The sequence below is a fragment of the Amaranthus tricolor genome, chromosome 15 (genome assembly GCF_026212465.1).
Source record: "Amaranthus tricolor cultivar Red isolate AtriRed21 chromosome 15, ASM2621246v1, whole genome shotgun sequence".
In the NCBI taxonomy this organism is placed as follows: Eukaryota; Viridiplantae; Streptophyta; class Magnoliopsida; order Caryophyllales; family Amaranthaceae; genus Amaranthus; species Amaranthus tricolor.
This window is the reverse complement of record NC_080061.1, coordinates 9,049,401-9,074,988: the sequence shown is the minus strand read 5'-3', so window position 1 is coordinate 9,074,988 and position 25,588 is coordinate 9,049,401. Positions and strand designations below refer to the sequence as shown.

The 25,588-nt window shown below is 34.2% G+C and overlaps 1 protein-coding gene across 1 annotated transcript; it reads left to right on the top strand.

Moving 5' to 3' along the window:
* The first annotated feature begins 842 nt into the window (after positions 1-842).
* LOC130800838 (protease Do-like 8, chloroplastic) lies at positions 843-23,860 on the top strand. Its single transcript, XM_057664542.1, has 13 exons — positions 843-1,039; positions 1,135-1,262; positions 6,472-6,554; positions 6,676-6,774; positions 6,938-7,004; positions 8,865-8,940; positions 9,041-9,107; positions 10,459-10,676; positions 12,070-12,137; positions 17,921-18,000; positions 21,589-21,675; positions 21,787-21,894; positions 23,521-23,860. The coding sequence occupies exons 1-13, from the start codon at positions 888-890 to the stop codon at positions 23,647-23,649; spliced, it is 1,362 nt and encodes a 453-aa protein (XP_057520525.1). The 5' UTR covers positions 843-887; the 3' UTR covers positions 23,650-23,860.
* The last annotated feature ends 1,728 nt before the right edge of the window (positions 23,861-25,588 follow it).

Genomic DNA, 25,588 nt, shown 5'->3' with positions numbered 1-25,588 from the left:
TGGTTAAATTCTTGTTAATTTTTGTTTAATTCACCATTTTGTAAGACTTTTTCCACATGGTAGCATCCAATTTATGCTCTCACATGTTTAATTCACTATTTTTATGTTTAATTCACTGTTTAATTCATCAATTCTGTCAAATGTTGCAACAATTTTGTTTTCATTTAAATTATTGGCATTATAAAGTTCAAAAGCTACATTTCAAGCATTAATACATAATTTAAAAGGTGCATTTTAAGCACTGATACATATGTATTTAACTACTATCATTAAAGTTCAAAGGTGCATTTTAAGCACTAATAAGTATTTAACTACTATCATTAAAGTTCAAAGGTGCATTTTAAGCACTAATAAGTAAAATGGTGAATAAATGTCAAAATGGTAAATTAAATATTTGAGAGCATAAAAATGGTATAGGGCAAATTATAAAGACAACAACAAACACTAAATAAGGGTAGAAACGTCAAAATGGTAAATTAAAAGGAAATTGCCAAGAATTTGATAGAAAATGCTACGACAATTAGATAGTATATAAATTGGATGTTATCAAGTGGAAAAATCTTACAAAAATGCTACAACTCGCGTTTCATGAAAGTTCGATACTTACATATGGAATTTTCTTTTTTAAAACCAGATATACAACATTCATTTTAGGATAAGCTGGAGATTTAAATTTCGAATATCCCGATTTGACCGAGTTTAACCGGACCATAATGTTTAGTATTTGAAAAATCAGATATTCGAATTTCGAAATAGTAATTTCGTCGTGTTTGTTTTGAACGCCCTTCTTCTAAGTTTAAGCGTGCTACTAGTATTAGTATGACGTTAAGTGGTAAGTGCTGGTGAGTGGTCGGTCATTTGAGAAGCTGAATGAGCCACAATTTCAAATGCAGGTACAACTATTATCACCTTCTTCCACCATTCCCTGCTTACCCATCACCACCACCATTAACAATGTCTCCAAATCTTCCAGCCGTAGAGAATTCTTCTTTGATGGTGTTTCCTCAATCTATACTCACTCTCCTACATCTCCTCAAAGGTATATCTCTTCTGCTAATTTCATCTACTTTTTCACATATTTAGTGTTTAATTATGTAAATTCAACATCAATTTTCTTTGTTGATAATCTAGCAGAGTTGAAGACTTTAATATAGTTGATGATGCTGTCCATTCCAAGCCCAATCATCCTTTCACTACTAGGCGGGCATTTCTTCGGAGTTTTGGCCTGTTATCTTCTTACTTTCTTTCCTCCTATTTTCCAGGTTTTTATGCTCTTATTGCCTTCATTTTCTAACCCTTGACTTTCTGTGCTTCATATAGGTGACATGAAATTAATGGTTATTTTATTTTTTAGTGTTATTAGACAGTGAGAGTTTCGGAATTATTTCACGGGTGTGCTTGTTCAAAGTACTGGGTTTTATATGGGATTGAGGGGTTGTTTGGTTTGGCGGAAACAAATTTTGTTTTGGAAAAACAAATTCCTTGAAAACTATTTGTTTGGTTTGAAGGAAATTTTTAGGAATAGGAGGTGTTGTGAATAAAAGAGCAGAAGAAATTTGGTTTCCGTCCATTTATGAATGAAAATGTTTGGAAAGTGATAGTTTAACTCTTTAAGTTTTTCGTTTAAATTCCCATGTCAAATCAAATAATGCAAAATACAAAAATGCAAAAAAGTGAATGAAGCACGGACCCTCCTCATACTTTGGTATATAATATTTCACTTGAATTATAATATTTCACTTGAATTTGAGGGCTGGTTTAGTTTCGAATCTATGACCTCTTGTCACGATGACTCTGATACCATGTCAAGGAACCAACTCAACCAAAAGCTTAAGTTAATAGTTGAGGTCCCAAGATATGTTATATACTCTAATACAAACATCCTTTGAGATTAATTTCTCAACGACATCATTGTCCCAGCGCCAGTCAGGTAACAAGTATCAAGTGAAGTACCAATGTGCTCAAACGGCGGCTTGGTGGTTGGTAATAAGTGGTGGCAACGAGAATGATTTTTAGTATAAATGTTTGAGGAATGCACTATATCATTCTCATGGTAATAAAACTTTTATTATGTAAAAGTTCTTTTGTCATGAATTAACATTACCACCTAATACCATCATTCAATGCATTGGAGTGAATTTTGTGAAAAAAATTGAAATGTTTGATGTATTGAAAATACTTTTCGTTACCATTCATTATTTATTACCGACAATTAAACATTGTACTTTGTATTGAAACTAATTGAATAACCTTCTTTTTTCTCTCTTCTCTCTACTTTTTTCTCTCAAAAAACTCTAACTTCCATTGTTAACTTTGGAGCTAATATCAACCTTATGGTTGATGGTAAGCCCCCGTTTATTTTTGCTTTTTTTGTTTTTAGTTACAAATAAAATCCATTCTCTCTATCTTGTAGAGTTATTCTATTCATTTATTGGATTCGATTACCCATATATTGGGTTTTAAAGTCTCTCATTGTGGATGTTTGGAGTCTGGTTATCAATTTGATGGTAAAAGGTATATGACATCATTACGAGTGTTAGTTCTGCTAATAGAATCAATAGTATCAAACTTATCTCTATTTCAAAGACATAACAAATCAAAAAACCCCCTTGGAGGAGGCTATATCAATCAACAATGTGATAGAGGAAATCCTTCAGTGTTAAATCTCCTTTATAATGATCGTGACTTTTTCGATATGGAATTTTGTTTCATTAAAATTGTTATGTATTTGATTGATTGTTACTCTATAGTAGATGTCGTATGGCATTATTATCAATGAATTATTAGGTTCCTTTAAAAAAAAAAACTAATTGAATTCCATGCTATATGACGGTGAGCTGTAGGGACATCCAATAAGTGGTTATTTTTCGAATTCAACTAGATATGATAAAGAGATCCCTCTCTAGATTACTCTTTGTTATTCTTATATTTATGATATTTGAACTTTACGTTTCTCGTGCTAAGTACCTATTTCATATTATAGTCGAAAATTCATTTCATGAGAATCTTTGTGTGTCTAATATTTTGAATAAAACAAAATATTTCCATTCAGTTCTAGTCTCTTTTTGGTTGAGCATTATTCTACCCTCCTATTGTTGTTAAGGGGATGTAAAGGTTTTTTATTTTATATATTTTATTTATTTTATTTTTGTGATGGTGGGAACTACATAAGCAAGATTAGAGGCCCTTTCTAGCCTTTGTGGCTAGTTTATGAGCTGCATTGACTCTACCTCTAAATAAAATAAATACATTTTGAGACACAAAAAAAAGTTCGTTAATATACTGATTTGAGGAACAAGGGTATAATTGTAGAGTTTTGGTCACGCTATGCCTAGTTTGGCTTGCTTAGCAAGTGAACACTTTGCACCGAATGTTTGTAGCTGCTCCCATTTGCCTTTTATGCAAATACCTTGATCGCTAAGAGTTCCATAAAAAGAGGACTTGGCAATGTATCAAATTTACATACATTCTGGTGTTGTGTGCAACTCTTCGTTCTTTTAGGTTCTTAAGATTTTTTAACTATGTTTTCAATTGTTCGTTCTGCCTGAGTATAAGTTACACTTCTCACATTCGGCAACCCTTTGCTCTCTTGTAGGATTTAGGTCTTATGTCAAAGTATACAAGACTTATTAAATTATGTGCACTTTTTATTGTTGTGAAGGTGAAGATGGTGTTTGTACTTTGAGTCAATTAGAAACAACTTCTTTGTGATCATTAACATGGGTAACAATGTGTACATCCGAATCCCAATCCCGGCATAGGCGGGCGCCATTCAATGACATTGGAGTAATGAAATGTTGTTGTAGAAGTATACAAAGCTCTGAATAATGGTGGGATGTCATTGTTGTTTTTGTCAAAGTTGGTTTTGGTTTATCACAACTCGAAGTTGATTAGCCAAATTGATGTTGTTGTGTTTGAGCTGTAGTTGGGATGAATTGTATATCTCGACAAATATGTTTGTGCTTTTGGCTATATGATGTGCCACTTGATATGTCACTGAATTAGAAAGTCATTTGAGTTGTGCTGACTTGAATGTCCTCTTTGATATTTTTGAACTTTCTTTTCCGTTAACAATATTGAAAGCGCAGATTCTGAGTCTTACTTGAGATATATATATGAGAGGATTCTCCAATTTGATTTAAAACATAGTCCTACACGTCGAACATAGAACTTAAGTTAGATTTTTGCACTCATAATAATACTTATTATATATTAATCTATAAGTGATTCCGCTCAAGATAGAGTACTAAGTTAGAAACAGGATAATAGTTAGTATGGAAACTATGGATGACTCGTATCAATGAGACAATGAACCAACTTTGTTTTAGGCAAAGAGAGTTCAAGAAACATTATGGGAGAAATGGTGAATGGACATTAACAACAGCAACAATGCAAGCCTCAATCCCAAAAGATTAGGGTCGACTACATGGACCAATATATTAGTCCAAAAGTTGTCCACATGGATTATTCTTCTCTATTCATTTCGATTTTCTACCATCTCAATTTGTAAGTCTACGTCATTCATTTCCTTTTCCAAGTCTTGCCCTCCAAGCATCTTCTTTCTTCCTTGCCCTCTTTTTAATTCTCCCGAGCTCTAACATTTTATCTTCTTTACTGGTTCACTAAAACTTCGTCTTTATACTTGCCCAAACCAAATTCTCATTCATCTTTTCCTCAATATGAAACATTTTCTTTTCCGATATTTGCATCTTTCTACTATGATCCTTTCTAAAAGTCCAATATTCTGATCTATATAGTAGCGCCGGTCTAAAGGCCATTCGATGAAACCTACCCTCTACCCTTAAGGTCACACCTTGATCACATAATACTCCAGTAGTTGCTTTATTTTTGCCACCGACACTTAACTCTATTGGTCACATCTTGTTGGATGTCCCTACCACTCAGAAATATGGGCCACAAGTATTTGAATCATCCACTTGAAGTAATTTCTTTCTCTTTTAGCTTTATAGTGCCCTTTGTTATCTCGTTTGTGCTTAATTTACACTCTATCACTCCATGTACAATGTCTTGCTCCGACTTAATTTGAAATCTTATGACTCTAACTCATGTCTCTATCTTTCTAACTTAGCATTTACCCCTTCCCTGGTCTCATCTACTGAAATAATGTAAACAACAAATAACATCCACCAAGTCACGTCTTCTTGTATCGATCGAGTTATCTCATCTAGTTACGATATGAAAAGAAAGGGGCTTAGATCATAGCCTTAAAGAATTTCTCTTGGTACCTTCTCTTATGATTTTTTTAGTTAATAAAAACATTGTATAAGTCTCTTTTTTTCGATACATATCTTGTACTATAAAAAAAATATTTTTTTGGGAATACCCTTGTTTTTCATTTTCACTTAAGAATTTCTCTTGGTACCTTCTCTTAATGATTTTTTCAAGTCAATAAAAACATTGTATAAGTCTCTTTTTCTTGCTTTATAGTACTTCATTATTTGTCTCATAAGATGAGATGCTTTTATTGTAGATCTCCCTGGCATAAATCTAAATTAGTTCTCTGATGTGGAGGTATATTTCCTCATACGTATCTCAATCACTCTTTCCCATAACTTAATAGTATGACTCATGAGTTTTATTCCACGGTAGTTAGAGCAATGTTGGACATCTTGTTCTTGTAAATAGGCACCAAAGTACTTCTTCGATCATTGGGCATCTTGTTTGTCCTCCAAATCTTGTTGAATTGATCAATTGACCAAGTCACCCCGATCGTCCCTAGGCATCTCCATGCCTCAATAGGTATAACTTCCGGCCCAATCAAAGTCAGCACCTTAGTATCCCGTACAAGGCAGGGTTTGGAGGGGGGGAGGATAGAGGACAAATCATACTCATGCCCCCTCCAAGGAGTGGGCAAGGAGAAAAGCGTGCATTCTGAATATCCCCCAAAGGATAGGTTCCTGCAAAGAGAAGGGTGAGTGACACATAACGCGCTTGGAAAAACACATGCAATTTACAACACACAATAAAACTGAAACTGAGTCAGAAAAGCGAAAGTAAATGAGGGGCACAAAAAGGCATATATAACTAAAAAGAGAAGGAACGAAATACTATGCAAAAATGCTAAGAAATCTAAAACATGGATATGACGCCTCTAATTACTTCTACCCCTAATCAGGTTCTCAGAGAGGTATAGCTCCCTCAAGTCAATTTTTGTTTGCTCCTCCCACGCTCTTTTTGGGTAGACCTCGACGTCCTTTACCCTTCACAATTTACGAGGTGTTGGGAAATGCAACATTGCTGGTGTGAGGAGTTGAGGATCTTTATACATGTTTTTCTGCCTATACCCTTGGCATTACATTATGAAAGGTCTCTCATTCTATTCGATATGGATCTTCAAATGTTTGTGTTATGCTGACTAATCATTTATTTGTTGCGATGTTGGAGCTTGTTTATGTGACAATTGCTCATCAACCTTTTAATCTTTTTTTTTTTTTGCATATGTGTTTATAGCTTATGCACTAGGGGATCCATCTGTGACGATTGAAGAAGTAACACCCTTAGTTATTCCTTATGGGCCTTTGTTACCTTCTGAGGTTGGTTTTCATGATAAAGTAGCTACTCTTTGTGTGGTTTGATTATGTTCAGAGTGGTGACTTTTGTATTTTATTTATTGAATCTTCATGGCAGGTGAATTAATACATATGTACTTGACAGGAAAGAGTCGTACAATTATTTGAGAAGAATACCTACTCCGTGGTGAACATATTTGATGTGACATTGCGTCCTCAACTCAACATTACAGGTGTTGTGGAGGTAAATATATATTTGCAAAAATTCTTTTTTCTCATAGTCGCTTATTCCGTCATGTGCGTCTCATTTATGATTTCTGCTGCCCGATCACTGCTTTGTCAACCTTTAGATGAGTTGGATCACAATTCTTATGGCACTGTAGTGATATGGTTGCACTGTTCAACAGATACCCGAAGGAAATGGTTCAGGAGTAGTCTGGGATGGACAAGGCCATATTGTCACAAACTATCATGGTAAGGTTTAAAAGCTTATTTTAGTTTGATGTATGACAATAGCAACAACATTAGATCTGTTCAATGGGCTAGGGCCCATTGGAGGCTTTAATTCGAACCTTAATCTTATGGGCTATAAGAGGGACATGCTTTAAATAGGCTGGTTTGAAAACGTACCCTATAGAAATTATAGATAATGGTTTAGTTGGCTGATCAAGGGCCTTTTATTATCTAAATATTAAGAAAGGGGTCTTTGTCTCAACATTGATGACATTATCTTTCATTCTCTATACATGTAAGTCCCACCTTTTATCTCATTATCTATCTCCTCTTTACTTTTCTCCTAATTCTTCCTTTATTAAACCATAAAGCTTGAGAGTCGTACCATTTCTTTTTCATGGAGCTCCACTATTTTTCTCTCTCCTCGAGCTCCACCTTATTTTTTTCAATCCACGATGATTTTTGGCAAATCAGAGAAGGTAATTTTTCTATTTTGTTGATTAATGTTGTTTTGAATTGGTTATTTAAAGTAGTACCTTTAGTTTTATCATTACTAATTATATAGATTAATAAAGAGTGCTATAAGATGTTATGGAACTTAAAGCTTTCTAATAAACCAAATTTTTGCTAAAGTACATGAATTGTTATTTGAGTATTTTGTCTTTTATTTGGTTCTATTTAGAAGAATAACTTGTCTGTTAATAAATTTGCTCTTGAAACTTGACAAAGAATAAACATAATTTGATTAATGTATTAGTAATTTGCACCGTGATCTTGGATTTATAATTTGAGTAATGTATTAGTAATTTGTATCTGTAATCTAATTCTACTCATTTAACGAATTGTTGGACTTGGATACTCATTATTTTATTAAGCTGCTAGGAACGAAAACGCCATCAATCCATCAATAACTTCAAATTTCGTAGTTGATTTTATTATATTTTGTCTGTAAAAGGCCCGATCCGACCCATTTTCATCCATACAAATGAAGTTGTTACTCTGAAGGTGATGAAGACCTCTTAGTTATAATTCTTCTAAGTGGTTTAATGCATAAATCTAGTTTATCATTCAAGTTGAAATTTTTACTGGCAATAGGTTCTTTTTACCATCAAGGAGACATGGTAATATTTATGGAGAAAAAAAATGTGATATAAGGGGTTAATAATTTGAAACACTTTTTACCTTAAAGATGCGATAGTCAAATAGGTAGGAGATTTCACTTTAAGATTTTAAGAAAAAGCAAAGAGGTACAAGATAATTCATGTTTTTGGGTTTTGTTTTTACTTACACTGATCTCTAGAAAGCTCCCAACAAATATTTATTTTACCTGTAACATTATGTAGTATTATATATGCCGATATGACTCGCCTAGGGAGCCACTTGACATTGGCGTAATTACATGTTGTATATATGCGGATATGCCCCTGACTCAAATTATATTTGTATGTATTGCGCTTGTACAATTATTTGGATGTTCTTTTTGGAGCTTTTGCTTTTGATCCTAGAAGTGATGTGGATTATTTAAGAATCGAAGTCGATTTGCTTTATAAAAAGAAGATATCAATGAACTTCTATGAAATGGTTTTACGGGATTCAATCAATTATTTTGATCGTGGGATATCATTGAGAAATAGGAATCCGTGAGTTGCAATAATATGTTTTTGCAAATATAAAATACGAGAAAAATAAACAATGCAAAACAAAAGTTAATTTGCAGATGAATTTGCATGTTATCTTCTCAGATTGTCTGCTACCTGCCAAACCCAAATCTATTAAAAAATAAACATAGACCTTGATTGATGGAATAATATGAAAGTAGATATTAAATAGAATATGAATGGTTAAAAGGAGAATACTTCTGAACTTTCTTGTGCTGTCCAGTGATTGGCAACTCACTTGCACAAAAGCGTAGTCCGGGTGAAGTTGTTGCACGTGTGAACATCTTAGCTTCAGATGGGTATGATAACTACCATCTTTGAACATGATTTACTTAATTTAGAAAGCTTTGAAAAGTAGTTGTTTATCCTTTATCTTATTATTGATGGCCTTCTTTTCAGTGTTCAAAAAAGTTTTGAGGGTAGGTTGATTGGAGCCGATCGTGCAAAGGATCTTGCTGTCTTGAAGGTTTATTCTTTTGATACTTGATCTTCTTTGAACAATTTTTCTTCAATTTTATTTGTTTATTTTATTGTTTCTTACCAAATTGGTTTGGTGCTCAAGGTTTTGTCTATATTTGACATTACTAGTTCTAAGTGAAATGTTTTGAAGCTGGAATTTAAGAATGCAATGTGGGTATGAATAGTGAAGAGACCTCCTCAAATGAGATATATACTTTTTTGCAAATGACACTTTAATTAAGGACAAGATATTTTCCCCTATCTATGTATGAATCTAACTAATCAAGCATATGAATGGATCTCTATTTCTGAACGGGCTATGTAGACAAATGAATACATATTCTAAACTTAATGATGAGGAAAACTTTCGTTCTAGAAACTTGTGGCTAGTCTATAATTTCAATATGTTAGCCTCAACTCTTTTGCATTATATTTTCACTTGGGCTATTTAATGTTAAAAGCGATGATAAGGTTGCAAGGCATAGGGGGGGAGTCGTTCAAAGCATCGGGGAATGTTATTGTCATAGTTTTGGGTAGAATTTTTTTGTCTCGCATTCCAACTAGAGTTAAACTTTTTGTTAAGCAAATGATTTACCGTGGAAAAATTGTTGGCCAAAGTGTCATAAGCCGATAACTATTGATTATATTAGAGAAGAGAAAATCCCAAGGTAATTCAGAATTTGTTTTTAACCTCAAATAATCAATTTGAGCTCACTTTAGATTTTGAGGAGTTGTCTTTGTACAGTATCAGATATTTCCCATAAGAAAGTGGTGCACTTAAAAAATAAGGGCAGCATATGTTTGTTTTTTCTTGCCATATAAGCTATAAGTGTAGTTAGTTTATCCATTTACTTTTATTTTTGTTATATTTGAATCAAGAAACTATCAATATCTTCCCTCCATAGTCCAAATTATCGGCCGCTTCACCACATTATGATCGCATTGTAAATGTTCTGAGGTTACCATGCCAGTAATATTGGCTGCAAAAACCATGAAACATCCACATTATGCACAAAAGTGGTTTCGTGAATGTTACATCGGTTGCTACTGCATCCATGATTTTGCACCTTGTTCCCTTATCCAATCAATCGCTTTTCAAGTCAAGATCATTTGGTTGAATCGTAGGCTTTGTTACTGAGAACTGCATTGAGTTTTTGTCATAATGTTATGACATTCTCTCTCATGTCAAACTGACTTTTCAATTGAAATTGGAAATGCTCAATGTTAATAATTAATTTATGTAATAGGGTTACATACACTTGCTGAAATCCATTCTTGGCAGTCTTATATGCATCTGTTATAATTTGTTGATTACATGTATTTTTTGTGGAGAGATGAACGTGCTGCTCATGTCCCAGGTAGAAGCAAATGAAGACCTGTTGAAACCTATTCATGTGGGATCATCATCTTCTCTTAAAGTTGGCCAACAGTGTTTAGCAATTGGAAACCCTTTTGGTTTTGACCACACTCTCACTGTTGGTGTTATAAGTGGGTTAAATCGTGATATCTTTAGTCAGACGGGAATTACAATTGGTGGAGGTATTCAAACTGATGCTGCCATTAATCCTGGGAATAGGTATTTCTTCTGATTTTCCTGTCTAATGCAGTTTATTGTTACTGGGTTCTTTTTTAGCACTTCACTTAAAACAACTCAAGCCTGAGCTAATGCTAGATCATGCAGTTTATACAGTACCAGCGTAAATATAATTCGTTAAGGTCCTGCTCAACATTATTTCAAGTTTGTATTTTCCTTTTTTTTTTTATCAAAAAACATCTATATGATTTTCAAGAAATAAAAATGACTAATATAAGAGCATCAGAAATAATTTTGGGATACCTATTTTGGGGAGCATGTTACTTACACCTTTCTTCAATTCTTTTCTATTTTCCTTATTTCTCTCGAAGGTGCGACCTAAGATCAGCCAATCACTGGTCACTTCAAGGTGCGGCAACTCAACCAAGGTCTAAGGAGAGCCGAATAGGGAGAGATGGCCTTGATTTTGTTTGGGATCTTATGATTATGCTTGTTAGTTTTTTTCCCAACTATCGTTTGATTATGAAAACCATCTGTTATTATATTTGAAAACCAAAATTGATCACATGTGTTATTACACAATTTTTCAATCCCCAAATGTTTCTTTAGGTCTACTTTTGTCAGGTGCGGAGCTACTATTGGGTGAAGGTTGGCCAAATCCCCTAACACGTGAAAATATAGTATCTAGTCTGCAAATTAGTTTAATTCTATATTTTAGTCAAACTACTTGCTGGCCTCACTGTCAACATGATAAAGTTACTCAATATTCCAAATTCCTTGAAGTTTTCTTCTTCCTCACCTAAAAATCTTTTTGAGATATTAATATAAAACTTTTTGCCCCCCCACCCCTACCTAAAGTCCCCGCTTTGTTTCCCATTTCTCCGCATTTTCTTTCTTCTCGAAATTAGGCTATAATGAAGTGGGCTGGGATGAGGCTTGAAGAATTTATAATTATGAGATGTTCAAGCTTAACAATTCAAGTCAAAAGAAAAACTTTGCAAATTGATGATTTTAATGGCAATAGGCTATGTACTTCCATATTCATGCTGCAGTTTGAAGTGTTTTTTTAGCCTGTATAATAAATTCAATATATGCTCGTTTTTTTTTCCCTTTAAATGAGGTTTGTCAATTTCTTAACCATACTTCTGTGGATGGTCTCTCGATAGTTTCGACCAATGAATGATGGCTTTGTTGTTCATTAAAATAATAATATACGTTTCTCAATGATCAGTTTTATTTTTTCTTAGCAGTCGTGATTTTGTTGGAGTAAATGGTTTCGTTAAATATAGGAACTCTAAAAATAAACAAGTTTTTGGTTTTCCAAAAATAATAAGGAAAAGTTGAAAAAGAAACTATAAATTTTGCACGAGTTGTTTCTGGAATTTCATGTCTATGTTGTACCCACTAACGAATTTTTTTGGGTACTTGATGACAGTGGAGGACCTCTTCTAGATTCGAAAGGAAATTTAATTGGGATCAATACAGCGATATTTACTCAGACCGGTTAGCTTTACTTCTGATCTATATATATTGGCATTTATGCTTTCTTTAGCTCTACGGCTCACTTTTCGTCAGGGTTTTGGTGTTTACTTCCTCTTAATGTGAGTTGGTGAAAGAACTATGTTATTGTTAGCTGTGAGGCAATATCACTTCACTATGACATCGTTAAATAATTTGATGCGATTAAAATCACTGCACTGATTTAGTCAAAAATGTTTCCTTTACGATGAAATTTTGCTGAATCAAACTTATTTGTGATGACTATTGTGCAAAAACAAGGCCACTTCATTGCATCACAACCTCCATGGCCGAAATTCAGGCTACATTATCGCGAAATCATCTGCATTAACCACAAATTCAGTTTCACGACCATTAGTGACCAAAACCGTATCTTGCACTATGGTTCTGGATGATGAATTAAATGACATTTAAGTGAATTGAACTTCTAAATATTGAGAATGTGAGAGAATATGTCATGCCAGCTACGAAGGGTTCAGGAGTAATTACATACTAATGGAGCAACCGAAAGCAAACTGCTGGAGCTGATGACCTTGGTGCGTTAAGTGACTCGAAAATCTGTTATAGACTTTACAGTTTTGTTATACACTGATCCAGAGAGGTTTAGGTTATTATAGAAAGAGCATCTTTTGTAACTAATTGCCTAAGGTTGTTAAACTTGAGTGCTATGAATATAGAGTTGTAATAATGGATCCATCATCGAGAACTTTATAGAAAAATACCTCTTGGAGTTGCAGGGTGCTCAAAACCTGTCTTTCTTTTCTGTTTCTTCTTTGCTGTAAAATCTATGGTCCTGTATCCAATCAGTGATCTTTTCTTTTCTGATGGGAAATCCGACTAATTAACAACGCATTGAGAAGATTGAAAATGATTTACAAGCTCTTTGTGAGTTACTTTCCATCCAAATTCAGAGTTCAGACTGAAATGACCACTCTGAAGGAATTGATATCCAAAAATCAAGAAAATCTGGAGAGATCCATAGCTGCCATGTTGGAGAATGATAATAAGATGGCAAATAAACAAGATAGTTTGGAAAAAACTATCACTATCGTAATTGATAGCCAAACCAAGTATTAAGAAGCCTTAAAAAACCCACAAAACCCAAACTTACAAAACCAAAATTCCCAAAACCCACAATTACCTCATCAAATACCAAACTCCAAAGCTACATCAGCCAATTCTCAACCAACATTGGTGGTATTAGGCCATTAGGAAATATGAATGGAATGTAGGAAGCTAATGGCGGGTTCGATCTTATGATTTCGCAGCCACTTTTGGCAATTTTGATGTCAATAATCAAAATCAGTGAGGTGCAAATTCAATTTGGAAATAGAAAAATTTTTATCTACTTGTGTTCTATGGAGAAAACCCTGTGTTTCGTTGGATTATGAAAGTCGAAATGTATTCCATGTATTAAGATCTTATTAGGAGAAGATGGAAGCAACTGAGGTGAGCATGGATGGCTAACCTTTACTTTGGTATCAATGGGAGAACCAACGGAAGAAAATGACAAAGCAGACGGATCAGGAGAGAATGATTTTAGGGCATTTTTGCCAATCTAATCGGGGTTCTGTGCATGAGCAATGGATAGTACTTGGTAGTAAATCAAGAAACAACTGTGGAAGAATTTTGTGTGGAATTCTTGAGAAGGCATACTGCATTGTGGAGAATTCCAGAGGAATTACTCTTAGGAGTTAGGAGGCTTCATTCAAGGGCTGAGGGAGGATGTTAGAAGGGAGCTGAGAATCTTGGGCCCACCTAGTCTTGAGGATGCAATGGCCTGAGTTAATTGATGAGAAATATGGAGCATAATCTTCGGGAGTAGGTGTTGGTTCTAAAACCTCTTTTGAAAATATCTTTTTCCAAACCATTTATTCCCTAGGCTCACACAAAAGTCGAACTCGTAACCTATCCTTTTTCACCACCTCAAAAAAGGCCTACTCTAATCCAAACTTCTTCAATAACATTGTAAACTCATCCATAATCTCAATCCGTCTTGGAGCAAGAATCAAACGCCTTAGTTAGACAGAGATACGTGAAAGGAGAGCTAAGGGATTGTATTTCCTATGTGATGATAGATGGTCAGTGCAAACGAAAGGAGTTAAGTGTTCTTATCATCCTTGTTTAGGAGTTGGAGGAAGAAATGGAGGAATCTACGTGGTATTCGAAAAAGTGAATGAGCCACCGAGTATTTCTTTGAATTTAGTCATGGGTATTACTAATCCCAAAACTATGAAGATGATCGTGCAATGACCTGATATTTGGAATAATTGATTTACGAAGGGGTAATTAGGTAATTACCTTGTTAATAGTAACTTAGGGAATAAGTTAGTATTAAGAGGTAGCTTATTATAAATAAGGAGGAATCAGGGAGTTATGATAATCATGAATATTGTATACATTTAGTAGGTGAGTTAATTCTTATTTAGAAGACCTCAAGCTTCTCGAATTGCTTGATCTATCTTTTCTTTTTGTTCTTTTTAAGCTTGTAACCATCGTTTTATCACCAATATTTCAATATAATTCCACCTTTGTCTCTTTTAACACTTTATTTCTATTTTATTTTTTAGTCTAATAAATCAATTCAGGGGAGATTGGAGCAATGGATAGCGTAGAATTAATGTGATAATTGATCCCGGAGCTACCCATGATTTTATCTCCATCAAAGCTGTCCTTAAATTACAAACTCACAAGAGAAATATGTGAAGTTTGGTGTTGTTTTGGGTAATAGAGACGAAATTTTTGGTGAAGGTGTGCGTAGAAAAGTCCAATTGCAGCTCCAAGGACTTGAAATCATTGAAGATTTTTTGGCCAATAGTCTGGGAAATTTGGACTTCATCTTTAGTTTTTAATGGCTCGAGACCTTGGGCCAGTGGAAAGCACAAAGTACATGACCTTTTATTGGTGTGGGGCAGATATATTTTTAAAGGGAGATCCGATATTGCGTGGATCGAGATCTCCTTAAAAATCGTGATGAAAACCATACAAGCAACCGGAGAATGTATATTGGTGGAATGTAATAATTTGACTACGAAGATGCCCATTGATGATATTCCTACAACCCATTCTCTTACAATGTTGAGTACTTTTTCAACCCACTTATAATCTACCTCCTAAAAGAACCCGTAACCATACATTAGCCTACATGATGGAACCAACCCTATTAATGTGCGCCCTTACTGTTGAGATTGAGCTTATGGTGCAAGAGATACTTAAAGCTGGCCTAGTTCAACCTTCCACTAGTCGTTTCTCTAGTCTTGTCATTTGGTTAAAAAGAAAGATGGCTCATGGTGTTTTTGTGTCAATTATCAAGCCTTAACAAAGTCACAGTGCCTGATAATTTGCTAGTCACATGATTGATGAGCTTTTGGGTGAACTTCATAAAGCCACCATTTTTACCAAGCTTGATCTGGAATCGATTACATTAAATCCGAATGCACCCTCGTGAATGAAATATTTCCAATCTCATGAATGAAACCTTTCTGCCTTTTTTGGAAAAATTTGTTCTAATCCTTCTTGAGGAGTAACTGTAAGTTTCGGATCACCATCATGTGGCTTTGGTATTGCTGGGCCTTGCTCATCTATCAACTGTTTAAGAGTGGCTAAAAATGTGATTTCAAGGTTTTTCGAGTTGCTTATTTGGGGCATGTGATCTCAAAAGGTGGTCTGGCTATGACTATAGATAAAATTGATGTCGTTTAATCATGGCCAGTACCCAATAACATCAAGGAGTTACGTGGGTTCTTAGGGCTTCCGTTTGTTCTTGGCTATACTCAGTTGACCTAATCCCTTACTAATCTGCTTAAAAAGAATGTCTTAATGTGGTACCAACTCCCATTAAAGCTTTTTTCTACTCTAAGGCAGTTTTGGCGAGCAGAGTGATGCCCAATTTTTCGAAACACTTTGTGATAGAGACATATGCTTCCTCTAGTGGCTTGGGGGCCTATGTTGACATGAGGCCCATCCCATTGCCTATTTCAGTAAGATGTCAGGTTTTCGTGCTCAAGCGAGATCCATTTATGAGAAGGAGCTCATGGCTATTGTATCAGTGGTGCTCAAATGGAACACTAAATCTTTTCATAGTCAAAACTGATCAACGGAGTTTGAAGTACATTTTAGAGTAGCGGGATGTTGGCACAAAATATCAGAATTGGTTTGTGAAACTCATGGACTTCGATTTTTCCATTCTTTATAATCCAAGATTTTATGGGCCTTACAACAAAATAAAATGCATTGACAAGTTTGCGTACAAATTACAACTCCCTACTACTAGCCTCATACATCAGGTCTTTCATGTATCTCAAATTAAAGTTGTGGGTGATACTATTCCCTCCGATATCCTACGTCATCACAGTTCTGAGCTGAAAATGCAGGTTCAACCTCAGGGTGTACTACAAGTGCGAGCTGTTGGACTTATTCAATTGGAGATTTTGGTGCTATGAAATATTTCCCTCCTTCTGAAACTGCTGGGGAAAACTATGGTTGCATGTTGGTTGCTTTTGCTGATGCTTACCTTGAGGATATGGTAAAAATCCGGGGGGGGAGGGGGGGGGGGGGTGTTATTGTCATGCCAGCGGTGAAGGGCTCAGGAGTAATCACATACCAAAGGCTCATCAAGAAGCAAAGTGCTGGAGCTGATGGGCTTGACGCGTAAAGCTATTCAAAAATCTGTTACTCATTTTGCTATTCTATTCTACACTAGTCCAAGAGGTTTAGGTGATTCTAGAAAGAGCATCTTTTGTAACTAATTGCCTCAGGCTGTTATGCTTAAGTGCTATTAATAATGGAATCATCATTGAAAAATTAATAGAAAAATACCTCTTGGAGCTGTAGGGTGCTCGAAAGAAAACCTGTCTTCTTTTCTTTTACTGTTCTATCTTTCCTGTAAAATCCTTGGTCCATCACTTTATAAGTGCTTTTAAGTATTGTGAATATTTAGAGAATAAGTGCTTCTAAGAATTGACCTGAACATCTTAGGCCCTATTCTCTTCATAAATAATATTAGGGAAAAGAAAGTTCAAAAGAAAAAATTATAGGGGAACTGTAAAAATAGATCTAGTTCTTTAAAATTATTTCAACTCCTACTAAATAAAGTTTCACTTATTTGTAATATATAAGTGCTTCTAAGTATTGACTTGAACTTACAATTGAACTACTGGAACATACTTTATTAATACTCAACAAAATTGAACTTTGTAGTAATGAAAACAATTAGCTTCAACTTATTAGCTATCAAAACAAGTAGCTTTGAGCTGAGAAAACACCCATGATAACATTTTAGGTACAATTCAATTTAAGTCATAATATTGGTGTTTTATGAACTAGCTTAATGAGGGGTACAACAGGAAATGTCACTAGGATTCAGTTTAGAAAAGGCTTGTAGGAGAAGTCTTTTAAAATGAGTTAGCGAAGAAAGGAGGAATGGGATCCAGTTTATAATAATATTAAGAAGTTTGTTGCAGATTTTTAGGAATGTGTGAAGTCTTTCAAACACTTAACAATTATGATCTTCTCATTTTATATTGTCAGATTATTCTCTTGAAATGAATATTTGTGGGCCTATTGTTGTTTTTTAGTTAATATCATTGCCGCAGTAGAAACTTTAGGAAGAGATCGCCAAATTGTAATAGTATGAATGATAGCAAAATTACTACATATTTAATTTTTCTCGTTGTTGTTACTTTTGGGAATGTGGGTTAACTGATCCGAATTTTTTTTGGCTCTCTAATCTAAGTTTATGGTGTTACATCGAGAATTTTTCCTTGCAGGCACATCATCTGGAGTGGGGTTCGCAATTCCTTCCTCGACTGTACTCAAGTTAATACCTCAATTGATTCAGTTTGGCAAAGTAGGTGATTGTTTTTTTCTGAAACTTCAGTTTTATATGAACTATTGAGTATTGTGTGGGCTATAAGTGACTTTTTTTGAGACTTCTCAAAGTAGTGGGTACTCCTCCGTCAAAACTGCACCACTTTGTTTTAGTTACTTTCTAAGAGAAAAATGGTGGGGATGAAAGAAAAGGGAGGAAAGTGAGTGAGCAATCGAAGTAATGTTAAACAAAAGGATGGGGCAATCTTAGTTTGTGATGCTCAGACTCGATATTCCTTTGTCCTCAAAATTGGAACTTAAAGAGTCTGACGTGTGATACATCAAATGGGAGAGCTCATCCCAAAAGTACAAACTTGTAGGTGAGAGAGTTCATTTGATCTATAAGCCACTCATTACTTCTCACACAATTGATGTGGGACAAGTCTCATACCTTGCAAGACCTCAAATCCATTATGTTTGACCCCTTCTAAGACCCAACGTCCTCGTTGGTCACGAATTGATATGGGACGAATCCCATTCGACCATACCTTGCAATTGATTTGGGACGAATCCCATCCGACCATACCTTGCAATGACCTAAATCTATTACACCATGCTCTCACACTTTTACCTGAAAATTATTTATGGATGGGCATGGATAGCAAATAGGTTGGACTTGCCTCCCATTAATTGCTTCCGAGCTTAAAATTGTTAAGTCCATTGAGTCTTTTTTTTTGTTTTTTTTTTGTTTTTTTTTTTTTTTTTACTTCAATTCTAATCAAGAGGAAATGTAGGATACACTTGTGAATAATTCAAATGGAGCATTGATTTCTTAGATTGAAGGGATCTTAGTTTGAATGAATGAAATTTGAGGGAATATTGAAAGAGTAAATTTGAATCTAGGGTTAAAACTTTCAAGTTTGATCGAAAAGGCTCAAGGCACTAGACGAGTTGATGTAGTTGTCTTGTTGGCATTGGAAATTGTTTGAGAATTGATATTTAGGGTTTAAGAATTGAGAGTTAGTCAGCAGTTGTGAAAAGAGAGAAAGACTTTAGGGCATACAAGAGAGTAGTGAAGATTTGTGATTGGGAAGACAAAGAAGCTGAGAATAAGAAATGAATTATTTTCTTAAGAAAGAGGGAGTTAGAGAATATTATAGAAACTGAGAAACATACATATTCTTTTCTAAATTATCTGAAAATCTAGTTACTTTCATGTTTGATTTTTATGTGGGAAGTAATATAAGTTAAATGGTTGGGCTGACTTGCATTTTGAATTTTTTTTTTCTACTACCCGCTGGTATTAATCTTAATGGATGCCTTGACTATCCCAAATTTATTTATCTTTATTAAAATATTATCTAAGAACGTTCATTCCATAGGTTGGACCAGATGTGCATAGGCGAAAAATTTGTACTGTATGATTGTGCTTGAGTCTGCTTATTACAAATTTTAGTTGTACAATTCAAAACGCTAATCATCATTATCATACCCATGTATCCCGCTTATAGAAACTATGATCAGGGTTCGTAAAGAAATTGAAGACGACACCATACTTATAACAGATGATGTGGCCAAAGAATCCCCCAACTCAAGAGACCTGCAAAAGAAAAAAAAAAGCAGGATCAGACAAGAAAAGACAAAAGCCAAGACAAGACCCATGTTAAGACTAATGACAAATAAAGAAATATAAAAACAATCATAAAGGGACTAGGACACGAATTCATTGTCTCCAGCTGGTTTTATCCCTAGTCAGACCCGCAGATTGGTGCAACTCGTTCATGTCTACACATCCATCTTAATTTGGTCCCTCAGATTGGTGCAGCCCTTAACCATAAACTCGTTCATGTCGTTCCTAATTTGCTCCTCCCATATTTTCTTACTCCTACTTCAACTTCTCTTGCCATCAACCGTGATGTTCTACACCCTTCTCACAAACGCATCAGTGGTCTTTCTTTTCATATGTTCGAATCATCTTAGTCTATTTTCATACGTCTTTGTAGAGATGTGTGCAATTCCTAGTCTTTCTCTCAAAACCTAGTTCTTGATCTTATTCATCCTGCTGTGTCTACACATCCATCTTAACATTTGCTTATAGCTTCTTAGTTGGCCAGCATTATGTCCCATACAACAAGGGAGGTCAGACTGCAACACGATAAAAATAGTTGCTCTCCTTTTGAGTCATCTAGCGTGAATTCCAATGTATTACATCTTTGAGATTACTGATCCCAAATATTTAAATTAGGTCGTTTGTGCAAAATATCTCCTCCAAAGGTCACTTGAGGTTCTCCCATATCCAGTTCCTCACTAAAATTCCATCGTAGATATTTTGTTTTCGAACGGCTAATTTGCAGCTTTTTTCCTTCTAGGGATACCCTCTAAAGCCTTGCATTGACTTTATCACTAGTTTCTGCAAGGAGCACAGTATCATCAACAAACAACATCTACCAAGGAACACTTTCACAAATCAATTTTAACAACACATCAAGTATTATAGCGAAAGGAAGGGCTTAGGGTCGAATCCTAATGCAAACCCACTTCTACCGTAAAAGACAGTTGACTAAATACTAGTCTTGACTCCATCATACATATCTTGTATTGTCTTAATGTACATGTTATGGATTGTGTTAGCCATGGATGATTGAAGTTAGGTATAGCATCAAGAATAGCATAAAACAATATTGAAATGTAAAGATTATCGTAAAAGAACGTAAATGTATGTGTATATTGAAGATTGATTGTAACCTAAGAACGATTACAATGAGATAGTAGTCAAGCAATTGGAGAAGCTTGAGGTCTCCCTAAATGAGTCATAAATTCATCTCAAATCTATTACAAATTGAATGTCCCATTATCTTAAACCCCCCCCCCCCTCCCTCCTCTGCTTATTTATACTATCACTTTCTCTTTAAATCTCATTCCTCCAATTACTAATTACTAGATATTATTTACTAATTAATTCAGACATTACCCCTATTAAGCCATTCATGACCATACCTTTTGCATTTCTTTAGCCTCTAGGCTTTCCCATATAATAGTTCGTAATACGCTATCATAATTTTTCTACCAATGAACACCAATTCAAATCCTTCTTTCTCCTCTTGTGCTTCTCAGTGGTGGACCATCCTGGCATGAACTCAAATTGATTCTCTTTGATTACCATTTCTCGCGTGAGTCTCCTTCAATTATTCTCTCCCACAATTTCATCGTGTGGCAGAGAAGTTTGATTTCTCGTGAATTCCCACATGATGAAGCATCAAGAACAATATAGGTAGATATAGATTGTACGTAAGAGACATCGAGAATAGTTAGATATATTTAGCCTGCGTTCTATAAAGCTTATCTGTACTTAATTGAGCCCTTATCTAAACTTATTAGACCTTATCTTCATGAAGTTTTTGACCTTTATCTGAACATAATTTCCTCAAATAAGTGAAATATGAGAGATTCAACTTATTGATCCTTATCAAACTTATGGGCACTTATCTGAATTTTTTCTTAAATAAGCCATATGGAACAGGCCCTTCATAGCAAAAATAGGTGAACCAGTGTTTAAATTTTAATCATATATTAATTGATACAATATCTTGTATTTGGAACTTCTAATGCGGGTAATGTGCTGTTGCAGGTTGTTCGAGCTGGCGTGAGTATTGAGATTGCTCCAGATTTAGTAGCAAATCAACTGAATGTTCGGAATGGAGCTCTTGTGTTACAGGTTTGAGTGTAAACCACGTTTTCGTTCTTATCCAATTTTTATGAGTGATAAAAAGTAGTGTCTTTCATTGATCAATGACTATGCGGTCATTATTTACCATCCTACCTGTAGGTTCCTGGAAACAGTTTAGCTGCCAAGGCAGGATTGCGTCCTACCACTAGGGGTTTTGCTGGGAATATCATTCTGGGTGATATTATTGCTGCGGTGGACAATAAGCCTGTAAGCTGTCTTGATCTTGTCTTTTCCCTTACGAACTCTGTAAAAAAACTATTAGCTGATAGAGCTCAACTTTCTGTGATGTAGTTTTTCTGCACAAAATTGTCTGCATTTAGCATAGAATTTGATACACAACGTACAATTTATGAAAAGTCTAAAATTTCAAGGGGAATCAGGTACGCATGACTATGAGGTGTGCAAAGAGCCCCCTTGTACAGATCCTCATAGCCGAAGGGGTCTCAAATGTTTCAAAAAATCCAACCAAAACAATTCCTGGTATGCTTGTCTATGGATGGAATGGTTGGCTGGTTTTGTCTTTTCCATTAATCTTTCTCAATCATACCTTCTAAGTTTCCAGCATTCTCCTTGATTCATACTAAATTATTTCTTCATTGCAACTCACATTAATCGTCTCCCCAATTTAGTAATGCGAAGCATTACAGTTAAATTAAAGCTGAAAATCAATTTTGTATGTCTAATCTTGCTCGGTTATAAGGATAACACGTGTCCTTATGTTCTTTATTGTAAAAATACGAGGAAATAAAGCTTCACCAACTTAGGAGCATATGTTGAGCTTGTGCTATTATTTTAGTTTTTTGAAACTGCTATTCCTCGAGCTTTAGGTGACCATATAATTTTAAAAGTAGCACCGAGCCTCAGAAAACATCTGGCAGACTGACACAACCATGAAACAAGGGCTAAAATTCTAGAAAAATTTAACTTGATGGAAAATTTAACTTTTTTACAAAAAAGAGGGCAAAGCCGTTTCCTATAGGTTGTGGTGTTTATGATTTTTGGAATATAATCATAATTTTATTCTTGAGAAACGTTGAATGGATTAGTTTATTCTTGCAAAGCCTCCCTACAACAACATTCTATTTCTCCTATGGCACTAAGTGGCTTCCACCTAAATGGGGAATACTTGCGGATCGGATGTATGCAATCTTATTGTAGGTTATTTTTGAATTCTGATTGACCTTTGATTACAAACATCATCTGCAATTTCACATAACTAAGAAGCGCTCATGGTGTAATGCACCATTTTAACTAGGCTCTTATACTTTGTAACCAGAGAACTTTTTAATCTGTGGCTTCTGTTCTAATCTGAAGAGGGTAAAATATTCTATACGTGAAGAGGACATTGCTGCATAGCTTTAACCATCCACCTTATCTTCCTCGGTTCTTCAATGTATTTAGTAACTGTTATAGCTAACGAATAGAACAATTATGATTAATGCCTTGCCATTATCTATCTTAAATGGTATCTGCTACATGTATAATGAGTGTATATTGATGCCAGACAACTATTTGATTGGTATAAAGCTATGTGTCCTGTGCAGTAGAAGATATGACTTTCTTGTTATTTTTCTTGACTAGTAGCCTTGAGAGATGACTTCTTTGGCCCTTGTGTGCCTTTAATCTAGAAATTTATAGGTTGGCTAGCTGTTTGATTGTGACCGACTGGTAACCGAGAGAAAAAATCGTGATGTATTATTTTTGGGAAACCGGGGATGATTTTTGTTGGAGTGTCGTTGTATATTCAACCTCTCAGGAGACGTTGAAGCTTATCGTTGTGAGGGCATGAGAAAAATATGTGAGTCACTAATTGAAAATTATTTTGATGGACAGGTAAGAAACAAAGCTGATTTAGTAAGGATACTGGATGATTATAGTGTTGGAGATGAAGTGATCTTGAAGATTTTAAGGGATGGTGAAAGCTTAGAGGTGCCCTTAAAATTAGAGGAAACCACCTCCTGATTATATAGCTTGGCACTTTACTACACATGTTTACTCTATTTTTCTTTTCCTAATTGCATTAAAGATCAGATCGTGTTGTAATGTATTACTTACTATTTAATGTAAACAACCTCATATTGTGGTACTTGTGAGACAAGATCCGATTATGAATTATAATTTGTTACTTACTATTTAGGGAATATTACTTAGAATAATTCAATATTTTCATGATTTTTCTAGAATAATCTTATTTATTGGTTAATCATGAATAATACTAATTTTAAAGGATATTTTCTTAGAGTAAATCCAACAAGTGGATGACTTAGTATAACAAGTTCTATTTTTTAAAAAAAAAGATAAATTAAAATAAAATATCGAAAAAGATGTAAAAAAATTTAAAAATTCTGATTCTTTTAATTATTTGTAATTTTTATGTAAATTTTCGAATTTTTTTTTCTAATTTTACATTAATCTTTAATTTATTTTTTTGTTGAATTACCTACTATAGTGGGTCATCGGGTTATCCAGGCTTATTCTAGGCAAATTCCCCTAAAAATTGAGATTATTCATAATTAATCAATAAATGGGATTATGTAGGAAAATCATGAAAATGTTGGATTATTCTAAGTAATTTTTCTTACTATTTATGTCACTAATTTTCAAGTTAAAAAAATTGGAAAAATGTGGTGAATAAAGGAAGCAACGAGATTAAGGATTATTGACTTGTGTTGATGGATTAGAAGATGATTTTAAAATTGGGTATGGTTATGATTATCATCCACATAAAATCAGAGTCCGAGGAGGAGATGTAGCGAATAGAGTATATACGTATTTTCTCAAGAAAGAGAGAAGGAGAAATGCGTGTAATTAAATGAAACCCCAAGGTAGTGAGAGGCAGGACAAATCTACTTTTATTGACTTGTGATGATTTCAAAATTGAGATTGCTAATTCCATTTCCACATTTATACCAAAGAATAAGTGACAATAAGACTTAATGTTTCTTTTTTTTTTTTTTTTTATTATCCAATTCCATTCTGTTTCCAATACAAAATATTTTTGGAAAAACTAAATTATTTAATAAGAGATTTAAAATGAAAAATTATAATGAGAATATGCTTTTCTTCTCGTTATACATTTTTATTGAGGAATAAAAACTAGGAATAAAAACGTTTGCACCACAATGTTTGCGGATGATTCTCACAAGACTCGCAAGATTTTAATAATGTGTTCTTTTATGGAGCAATTAATATAAATAATTTTTTTAATACTATGATTTAACTCTAATGATGTTGAGGACAAAATTTCAACTGACTTCACCAACCATCAAAAGTATAGATGAAGAATTTATAATTTCACGATTTATGTAAATCAGGATTGAAGTAAAAAATGTACTTTCTCCTTTTCATTAAAATTATAACATTTACTCATAAATGCTCTCATATAAATTTATGTAATGCTATAATTTTAATAGAATATATGAGTAATATTTTTATTTAAAGGCATGTATCAAAACGGCAAGGAGGGTGAGTTGCAGGTTAGGTCAATTTCAGGCTGTGTAATTTTTGGATCAGGTCTTTCGGGATTGAGTTGGGTTTCGATGGACCCAAAAGTTCAATAATTTTAATATATATATATATATATATATATATATATATATATATATATATATATATATATATATATATATATATATATATATATATATATATATATATATATATATATATATATATATATATATGTATATGTATATGTATATATAATTTCTTAAAATTTTCAATATGTTTTCAAAAGCATCAATATACGTATTTTAAGGCAACAATAAAAAAATATTGGGTCAAAACATTAAAAAATTGACAAAAAGTATAGTGGATCTAGACAAAAAATGATGACATAAAATTGAAATACGATATGTAACTGTAATTGATAATGTGGAACTAAAAAAAGTTTTAAAAGGGG

Bases quoted from the DNA above. Each gene is read 5' to 3' on its own strand.
- LOC130800838 (XM_057664542.1), top strand. From the start codon at position 888: ATGCAGGTACAACTATTATCACCTTCTTCCACCATTCCCTGCTTACCC. The intron at 8,941-9,040 runs GTATGATAACTA...CCTTCTTTTCAG, and splicing joins AACATCTTAGCTTCAGATGG to TGTTCAAAAAAGTTTTGAGG. The intron at 21,676-21,786 runs GTTTGAGTGTAA...TCCTACCTGTAG, and splicing joins ATGGAGCTCTTGTGTTACAG to GTTCCTGGAAACAGTTTAGC.